Genomic DNA, 10,380 nt, shown 5'->3' on the forward strand with positions numbered 1-10,380 from the left:
TGGGTGAAGGAAGATGTGAAGCATTGATTTTGTCTCTCTGATGTTCACTTGTTTATTAAACACATTAAGGTTGTATCCATATCTATGAAATCCATGTATCGGCCTGTCAAGGCATTCTTGGTGCCGTTGTGGCGGCGGGACGATGATGGCGCCCATCATCGTCATCAGCAGCACAACAACACCAACACGCCACGCGAGGGCACGTCCGCCAGCCCCTGCTGCACACTGAAGACGATGGAGGCTCCGGCGGCCGCTGACCCCTCTCACAATCCTTTCACGGGGAAACAGTCACTCGATGAATTCATCAAGGTGAGTATGATATCACGTTCATCGCGGCCCCTCGCCACATGAACTCGTCACGGGGTGAAGTGCCTCTGCTCCAAGCACAGGAAAACATGCCTCGGGGATAAAGGTTTTCCCAACGACCCGCCGGAGCTCAAACCCAGGCCACGAGATGCAAGGCGGACGCTCCAGCGGTGAGCCTTCAGGACTTAAGTCCTTCAAAGTCTTATCTGGGTCTGTGGCCTTTTGGGATGGGAGGGGCGCGGCGTGGAGGCTTGCTCGTCGAAACCGTCGGTTACCGAAAGGGTAATTGGAGAAACACTCCGCGCCTCCAAAATACGATATTACGCCTCCATATTATAGTTAAGGGACTAAATGCATGTCCTTTAACCATAATATGAAAGTGCAAGTACTTAAAAGTAAAGAAAAGGCTGAATCACTTTCCCCCAACTATCATGGGGGACCCGTGGGAAGTTGGGGTTTTTGGGTGGGGGAGCATATTTAAACTATTCCAACCGAGGGGGGGTGGGCTTCGCCCCAACACAACCTGCTAACCAAGGCCCCCCCCTGGACCCCCCCTCACCTTTACTGGATGGAATATATGTTTGCAGCGTGGAGAAGGAAATGGTGGAACCGCTCGCCAGCATCTGGGGGCATCCGCTTGAACATGGACTTGGCTAAATGGCTGGCGAAAAATCTGCTGATCGCACCTGAATACAAAATTTTCCTTAATTTCTAGGTCACTCACATTTTGGGCATCTTTAGGTGTGGCGTATCCAATTGTGCCCACACAAGAACTCTAAAGCTTTCTCTTTGTTCTTGAACAGCCTCCCCAACTCAACCATTTCTCCACTAAAGCAGGTGAGCCGGGCAGGTGCAAGCCAAGAAACACCTGATCTCGACCCCTATAATAGACTCGTCACATATGAACACAACATAAAAGCCTCTCAAACCAACTACTTGAACTCCGGAATCTTTTACATTTAATACTCAATTTTGCTTTAACACATGATCCCTTAGCAAGATAGGGATTACCTGCATTTATTGAGCAGGTGCACTGTCATGATGAAAATGGTGCTGCCCCACAGGGCTGCCATTGGTGGGTTTATTTACAAAATATATATTTTCACAGTAAGTATAGCACAGAAACACTTCATTTCAGGTAGACAGCATCATTGCAATAGCTGCTTCTACCCCACAATTTCCCTGGTCTTCATAGCCCTCCCCACTACCAGGTGTTTTAATTTTGTTGAAGGGAGAGGAATATTATCTGTTATTTCTTATCATCACTTGTAGACGCAGCTGATGTTTGCTGCGCCGGTAAAACTAGAGTAGTACGACAGTATGTGATACCTTGGATAGGTTATTGGGAGCAATATTGGGGGCGTGTAGTGATTCTCCATATTTACCCCCGAAAGTTCCCAAAATTCCCATGGAAAGTTTCCCAGTTCAAAATTCCCAGAAATTTTACAACCCTACTTTTGACAATAAAAATGATCAAAGTGTCCAGTTTCCTTATCAATTAATTTTAAATTAATATTGTAGTTTTTAGTCACATTACCAAGTGTTTCTTGTTTGCAGCAAATCATGACTACTGTGCGTGGGTGTCAGAAGTCCTGTGCTGAGCTGCAGGGCTGGCACCATTACCGAGACTATATAGGGGTGCAGCGGACCATGGAGAGGGTCAATGACACCATCACCTCACTGTAAGCCTCCTTGACCCTCATATTGTTGGAAAGTGGGACCTGCATTTTAGAAGTTGTCACTGAATATATTTTGCACACATTTACTTTCTTTACAGTATGAAGGAAATATTTGATCACCAGGACATAAAGCTGGACCTGTCTCGCCACAAGCTGTCTGACCAGATGGACATGATGAGGGAAGGCAATGATGCTCTCCTAGAAAGAATTGTGAGTACAGTGGGAGGGTGAAGGAAAGGCAGTATGTATAGGAAGATTGTCAGGCATGTAATTAGAATCCAGGATAGTGAGTGAAAAGTCAAACAGAAGAGTTTTGCGTGGCTGTAAGGCCATTAGTCTGATGGGTTTACGGGGTAAAAAAAATGGCAGGTAGGAAAGAAAATTGAATAAGGAAACTTATATATTATAAAAGGGATTATTTGTATGAGCAAAACTAGGAAAATTCATCTTGCCTCTTGTTAGTGGTATTTAAGGGAAGAACAGCTAGGCCTGCCAGCTGTGGCAAGTAGTGTCCTGCTGGCACTCGTGGAAGAGGTCATACAATGCCAACCTAAATATTCCTTTCTTTTCATTATCATCATTTCATCGACGCCTGCTCCTAGGCGCTCCCACCAGGGGATGGCCACGGCAGAAGAGCTTCCATCTTTCTCTATCCAGACACTCCCTCCTTGCCTGCTCAAAGTTTCTCAAAGATCTTTTCCCCCCTCTCCCCAACGTACTCTTGCACCCTATCCCTCCATTTCACTGGAGGTCGTCCTCTAGCATTCCCTCCCTCTATCTCACTCACATACACCCTTCTGGTCATCTTACTCTCCTCCATTCGCTCCATGTAGCCAAACCACTTTAAAGTCTGTCACTTCCCTTCTTCCACCACTCCACACTTCTTCCCTACACCCCTGTGACACATTCCAAAACTCTTGTACACACTTTCATTACTCATTCCATCCATTCTACTCACACCACAAGCACTCCTTTTCTTTTCTTGTTTAATAAAGGGAATTTTTTCACTCAGAATTCTGACATTGATGAAGCTTCTGGACTGAAAAAAAATGCTAATGCTGAGCTTCTGGAACCCGTGATCAAAAAGGTTCAGGTAAGGCAGATGACTGAACATTATCATTAGTACTCAATGAATTTAAGTCATGCAAAAGCAAGTCCCACACATATATATATATATATATATATATATATATATATATATATATATATATATATATATATATATATATATATATGTGTGTGTGTGTGTGTGTGTGTGTGTACATACATACATAAGTAACTTTAGATCAGTTTGATGGATAAGATTGACAAAACTTTCCTTTTCAGGGCCCATCTTCTCTGCAGATAGGTGGAAAAAATATTGTTTTGTTAGCTGCCAGAAATGTACAGAAACCTCAGTTGTTCTTCAGTGAAAAGGTTCAAAACTCCTCCAAGGAACCATTTATCCCAATCCTCAAAGAAAAGCCAAACTCTCTCAAGCCACTCTCTGTTCTTCTTTGCCTCAATTCCTTTGGTCAAGAATAGTAAGTTGTGGGGGTTATATTTTGTTGTAAATGAAGGTTGAAAAAAGTTGCACATTGTTTGGATTTGAAGCTTAACAGTATTATTTTGTTGTCTCCCTGCAGCTACAATCACCCTTATGAGTATGAACTCCAGCACTGGAGTCCAGCCCCCTCACAGCTTGTCCCTGTAGAGCCAGTGGCCCCCAAGCCCCTGAATGAAACACCCCTGACCATGGTGACCACGGAGGAGCAGCTCACCGACATGGTTCAGAAGCTGAAAACCTGCACAGAGTTTGCCGTTGACTTGGAGGTAACTTGATACTATATTCTGTCAGTTGATTACAAAGCTTACACAAATATTTATTCCTTGCACTTAGTGGTAATGTTTGGAAAATTAACTGAAGTTTAGGGCACATAGTTTTTGTGGGATACATAGGGTTTGATTTATAAACACAAGTTAGCAACACCTGCATTGATTGGTATGGATGTATTAATTGCACCTCTTACCTGCAGCATCATGCTTTCCGATCATACCTTGGGCTGGCTTGCCTCATACAAATATCAACCCGGGAGGAAGACTTCATCGTGGATCCACTGGTGCTGCGCGGGAAGCTGACCGTCCTCAATGAAGTGTTTACTGACCCTAAAATAACAAAGGTGGGGCTTCCGTGTAATGCATATCCCGTTACATTAGCTAAAGAGAGAAAAGCTTATTTATTATTTGCAAATTCCACAATGCTAAGTACTGAGAGCAAAAAAAATATGAGTTGGTATATGACTTTAACACAGTGTGAGATGAGAACAAAATATGACAATAATCTTTGAGAGTGAAAAGAGTATTGTTCTATTAAGATTTTAACACCTATTCGGCAGTATGAGACACTCATTATTGGGTACATAGTTGTTAATATTATTTTTAAAGACATTCTCATCTAATTGATTTGCATTTAATTAGTCTCAGTGTTCTAAGCTTGAATTCTCCGCAGGTGATCCACGGTGCAGACCACGACATCCTTTGGCTGCAGCGTGACTGTGGGGTGTACGTGGTGAACCTCTTTGACACCCACCAGGCAGCCGTGGTGCTTGAGTATCCCCGACGCTCTCTCGCTGCCCTGCTCCTCTGCTTCTGCAACATTCAGGCCAACAAGGTGTTTCAGAGGGCAGACTGGAGGATCCGGCCTCTCACCCAAGAATTCATTGACTATGCCAGGCAGGACTCTCACCACCTGCTGTATATTTATGACCTCATGCGCAACGAACTCATTGAAAAGGGAAACCAACTCAATAACCTGATCACGGCGGTTTACCAGCGCTCTTTGGAGCTCTGTTTAAAGGTAGGCAGAAGTTCTGTGGAGTACTCTCTGTAAACACTTTTCTTCCACTGAATTGATAGCTGCTTCACCTTTTCCTAGTCCAGTTTTACAAATCCTTAACTATCTACCTAGAGCTTGGTTTTCTATGTCATTATGTACATTATAGACATAGAACTCTGCCAGCTCTTATAGTTTGATTGACCGTGCACTGACTGGTCTGGTGGGGATCAAACCTAGGCCTGTGGATTCATAGCTAGGCATGCCAACTATTACATCAAGGAGGTGCATTATTGTTTCACATGAATGGAATGGAATGTTGTTTTCTTCAGAGGTATGATAAGCCAGTGATGGGACCAGACAGCCACATGAACCTTTACCGCCACAGCCGCAAGACCTTCAACTCCAGACAGATGTTTGCCCTGCGAGAACTCTTCCTGTGGAGAGACAAGGTTGCACGGGAGCAGGATGAGAGCCCTGAGTAAGTAGCTTGTTAAACAGCTTCATGTGTACTTTATATTAACCTGGTACCAGCGATGGGCTAAATTTGTGGCTTTACCGTGTACCAGTGATGGGCCAAATTTTTGCCATGCTATAAACCCCCAAAAATAGATGATACATAAACTGATCACAAATGCGTTGATATATGTTATGAAATGATTTGCGTGAGTGATGATTTTTTCTCATTTTTTTCGCTTAGAGGGACCTTTTAGAAATATGATCCCCGCAGCTACCGGGTTAATTGGAAGGGACAATGACAAGGAATGATGTTAGAATGAGGCTTACTCTCTTTGAATTTAGGGGTTTGAAAGATGGTAATGGCAGTTTAACCCTTTCCATCCATGACGCAGACGTTGGCGTCAGAGTATGGAGGGTCAAGAGGAAATGGAAGAGGATTAATCCTCTTCTAAACCTCTCAATCCTCCTCTAAATTCCTCTTAATCCTCCTCTAAATTCCTCTTAATCCTCTTCCATTTCCTCTTAAGAGGTTTAGAAGAGGACTAACCCTTTCCATACGGTGATGCCGACGTCGGTGTCGCCGGAATGAAGGGGTTAAGGAAGAGTAAGTTTGTATAGTGATAGAAAAGGAATTTAAGGAATATATAATGGTCATTAGTAGATTTAGAGCTCTGAACCTTTAGGAATGAAGTCATTAGGTGATTGAGGCATTATACCCTTGATGATGATGATGATTATAAAAGCTGTGTGTACTTTCCAGGTATGTTCTTCCCAAACACATGCTGCTGCAGATTGCTGAAGTTTTACCAAAGGAGATGCAAGGAATCCTGGCCTGCTGTAACCCCATCCCAACCCTGGTCAAAACGGAACTCCTTACGCTTCACACCATCATCAGGGAAGCCAGGGAGCAGCCTCTGATTGATGTGAGTCCTCCTGTGTGTGATTTTAACTGTTTGCATCTTTTTTATTCTTCTCAGCTTTATTTTTTTCAAGTTCAGACACCTGTAAAGAGTCCCTCAGATATCAAAATTATTTCTACTGCTGCTGATTAATGTCCTGACTTTGAAAGAATGGAAAAGGGCACCCATTTGAATTTTTAACAAGTTTGTATGTCTTGCCTACCCTTTGAGGAGGAAGTATATTGCTGTATTCAAGGAAAGATCAATATCTGCTCAGTTTTTTTCTCTCTTTATATAGGGTTTGATCTGTCTCCTTAACTATAAAAATGATACTAGTTTTTTTTATTTTTTATATTTTTTTATATACAGCAAAGGAGACAGTTCAAGGGCACACAAAAAGCAAACATTAATAAAAAAAAGCCCGCTACTCACTGCTGCTAAAAAGAATCCAAAGAAAGAAAGTACTTTGAATATGCAAGAATGTAGTTCAGATTTGTCAACATTCCTGTAATATTGTTTTCACGTTTTCAGATCAAGGGTACGCCAGTTGTGGCACCGATAACAGTACAGACTTCTGAAACTGACAGCCTCACCCACAACCTGAACTGCAAGCATGACCTCTCCCAGTGTGAGGACCACCCCACCGACCTGCCCACACTGCTCAACCCAAGGGAGACATTGCTGGGGAACCTCTTCTCTGAGGCTGATGTTGTTTCCACATTCAAAGAAAAGTCAGACATGTTTGGGACGTTGAAGGCAAGTGGAGCTCACTTCCTTGTGTTGTATGTCAGGGAGGGTGAGTGCAGTGACCAGGAGGTAGCCAGGCTGCGGGGGTACATTTATGAGATAGAGGATAAGTACTGTGGTATCATGTTTGTAATGCTTCAAAGATGGTGATTGTTCTAGGTCCTCTGTTTAGCATGCACTACCAAAGATAGCCTGTCCTCTTGCTGGTTAGTCATTCAGCCGTGGCACTTTTCTTTTTTTCACTAGTTATCTCTTATCTTAAAAATAATGAGAAACATAATCGTTATTCACAAACTCCTTATATATAGTCATATTTTGAGATTCATGAGACTTTGCCTTCTCATGAATATATATATATACATAGTTAGGCATAGTTACTGATTACAGAGTGGAAATTTGCTGGACCATGCACAAGGTCTAAGTCACGTGTAGGGACGGAAAGTCTAAAAAAGATAAATGGTGTTCCAGATTTTCATTGTATGCATTTATTTGAGTATTTTCAGGGATACCATTGTGATAGAATTAGAGGTAGTGGAATGCTGAGTGTACAGGAGTGATAGTTTTTTGTGACTGTACCTTGTAATGTTAACAATGCTTGTCATTTTTATATTTCAGCCTAAGCGCGTGCATCCAAAAAGTGTGGTTGAGGTGGAGAAGGACATGATGCAGAAGTTCATGAGTCCATATGAGCGATACACCGCCTACATGGAGGTGAAGCCATTCCTGGAGGGAGGCAAGCGAAGGAAAGACACGGAGGCTGATGATTTGGAGCGAGTCAGCCGGGTGAGTCAAGGAGCAGCTTCAGTATGGTTATCGTTAGTTTAATTAAGGTTTCAATTAGTTTTAGGGCTGTTATGTGTTAGGTAAAATTCCTCAAGTAGATAAAACATAATTTGGAGCAAGTCAATCTGTTAGGTTATTGTCTGGAGTCACCACTTGCACTGCCTCAAGCTCTCCGTTGGTTCTTGTGAGTGTTGTATAATGAGTAACACCTCCACAAATGGGGAGATGTAATTTGTTGCATCATTCTAACAGTTATATACTTGTCTGGGGGTCACCATTTATTTCTTGCATCATTCTAACTGTTGCTTGTCTGGGGGGTCACCATTTATTTTACCTCAAGCATTCAGTTGATAGATATGTTTGTTGTCTGTGAAGCAATTTCCTCAAATAAGTTTATAGTTAGTACATTGTTAATAAGTACGGCATACAGTTATTTTTTGTGACCATTCCTTGTATCTCACTCTACATTACAGGTACGAGACCACTTCCTGTCCCTCTCCAAGAACACACCAAGCATACCAGAGGAGGTTGGAAGAGTGGCAACCAACTACCTGGTAGAGGCAAGTCCCCAACTCAAGGTAGAAGGGCTGGTGATTGATCAGATGGAAGTTGGGAGCCACTTAAATGAGGATTCGGAAGACACAGAGGAGGAAGAGGATGGAAAGAAAGCACATCTGGAAGGTAGCATGGAACAGGAAAAGGAGAAGAAGGTGAAGAAGAGCAGAAACACTACTCAAAATAAGCCCCTGGTGCTGGAGGAGAGGGTAAGGATGAATTATTCTGCTTGGATTGGAATGAGTGTAATTTACTGTGGATTATACTATTTATCTTTTAATGTTCTAAATTGTCAAGTATGTACCCTAGAGTTTTATGGGTATGTACTATGTAGGAGTGTAAGACAAATACCTCCTGTAATAAACACCTTTTGTGTACATGTATACTGAACTTGTGTGTGGATGTTTAGCCCGTCTGCTGCGGTGGCACGGATTTGGCTTTCACTGGTAGCCTGGTAACATATACTCCCAGGTCTTTCTTTGCCTCCGTGGTGGATAGTGGAGTGTTTCCCATGTGGTATTGGCATGCTGGATATCCCCTCCCAAGGTGCATGACTACATTTTTTCTTCATTGAATTGTAGCAGCCACTTTTTGTTCCATTCCTGCAGCTTGGTGATGTCTTCTTGTAGGAAATCTGCAGCCAAGGGGTTAATTCTATAGTGAAATCTCAGTTTTAGCTTGCCATTCAATTTTGTTTCCTAAGTCTAGATTCTCTGGTCTTTTGCATATAAATAATGAGAGTTAAGATGATGATGGCTAGGAATGTATTTGTTGGGGAGAAAATGTTTTCTTTGTTGCTTATTGTTATCTCTATTTTTCCAGATAAAGGGGAAGAAAGCAAAAAATAAGGCTCTGAAAAGAAAATCTGATGGAGATGGAGAGTCACCCCAGAAAGTTCAGAAAACCAATAAGGAAAAGGAGAGGAGTGATGCGGCAACTGTAGAGACTGTTGATGCAGAAGAGCAAGAAGACAGCAATGGTCAAGAGGGCTCAGAAGCCTTTGACTATGAAAAGGCTGACTACTCTTTATTTCAAAAGTCAAAAAATAAAGTACAAAAGAAGCAAAAGATAAAAGAAATGTTCAAGGGAAAGGTACGTCTATTGATTGCTGTAGAGTACTCTTAGTCGATCAGTTTGTTCCTCAATTTATTACCCGATTCATGCTGAGTTGTTATTTATTAACCTCATTTTGTGGTTTATCAGCAGAGATCAGAATCATTATGCAACACTGACTAGCTTTACCTGTCTGTCGAATGCACCACCATCACAAAACTTTAGATTGAATCAAAATAGTCTACACAAAATGTTGATATTGCAAACTTGCTGCACACCTGTGAGCTATGTGTTATGGTTTTCAACATCTCAACATTAACTTGTCTCAACATCCACAGAATCAGAAAAATAAGAAAGGGAAAAGCAGCATGAAGACCTTCACCTGGGGTGCTCAGAAGGGACAATGGTAGCCAGCGAGTCTTCCTGCTGCTGCCTCCACCTCCTCTGTGAGCAGGGCAGCACAACTGTCTTGGGGTTTGTGATATATTAGTTAAAAATTTCACGTCATGCTATTTTAATAACTTAAAACATTTGTCAAGTGTGCATTCCAAATGTGCACTGTGGTCTTTACATAATGTAAACAGAGGTGTTACCCAAAATCAACTGCAAATTTAAGAGTGTTGGAATCACTAACACATACAGTCATCTACTCTTTCAATCGAGGTGAGTGTGAAAATTAATGTGGGGAGGGTTTGGCAGTGTTGAGCATCGTGCAGGGGCAGTCTTAGAGACTTTTGACATTTTCTCACAGTTGGGGAGAGCAACACTTCAGTACTCACCACGTCTTGATGGACGGACTGTTACACTGCAGAATCATAAGTGTGATTTTGACTAAGCCTCCTGAGGTAGCATTCTACAGCTACTAAATTCACTTAATGTTAATCTTCATAGCAATGCGTATCACATTGTATTGTATTTATTCATTAACTTCATCCTGTTCTATGGAAGTATCTATTTTGTTATTTGGGTTTTTGCAAACCCATGTAAAGAAATGTATACAAAAGTGTATCAAAGTTTTATAGAGAACGACTGAATTTGTATTTTATCTTCCTTTGTGCAGACAGTATTTAAAGAGAAGGGCAAATGT

General features: G+C 42.0%; 1 protein-coding gene across 2 annotated transcripts; it reads left to right on the plus strand.

Annotated features, from left to right (window-relative positions):
- The first annotated feature begins 158 nt into the window (after nucleotides 1–158).
- Nucleotides 159–10,323, plus strand: LOC126983073 (exosome component 10-like). Of its 2 annotated transcripts, XR_007735498.1 has the most exons (16): nucleotides 159–309; nucleotides 1,864–1,988; nucleotides 2,084–2,195; nucleotides 2,998–3,078; nucleotides 3,312–3,508; nucleotides 3,611–3,797; nucleotides 4,001–4,144; nucleotides 4,474–4,821; nucleotides 5,130–5,278; nucleotides 6,017–6,179; nucleotides 6,687–6,911; nucleotides 7,518–7,685; nucleotides 8,159–8,449; nucleotides 9,063–9,332; nucleotides 9,632–9,767; nucleotides 10,045–10,323. XR_007735498.1 is itself a non-coding variant. In XM_050835556.1 (15 exons), the coding sequence occupies exons 1-15, from the start codon at nucleotides 235–237 to the stop codon at nucleotides 9,701–9,703; spliced, it is 2,607 nt and encodes an 868-aa protein (XP_050691513.1). In that variant the 5' UTR covers nucleotides 159–234; the 3' UTR covers nucleotides 9,704–10,323. The 2 variants fall into 2 exon arrangements, 1 of the variants encoding a protein (XP_050691513.1); XM_050835556.1 differs by having other exon boundaries at nucleotides 9,632–10,323.
- Nucleotides 10,324–10,380: the final 57 nt, after the last annotated feature.

This window comes from Eriocheir sinensis, chromosome 52 (genome assembly GCF_024679095.1).
Source record: "Eriocheir sinensis breed Jianghai 21 chromosome 52, ASM2467909v1, whole genome shotgun sequence".
In the NCBI taxonomy this organism is placed as follows: Eukaryota; Metazoa; Arthropoda; class Malacostraca; order Decapoda; family Varunidae; genus Eriocheir; species Eriocheir sinensis.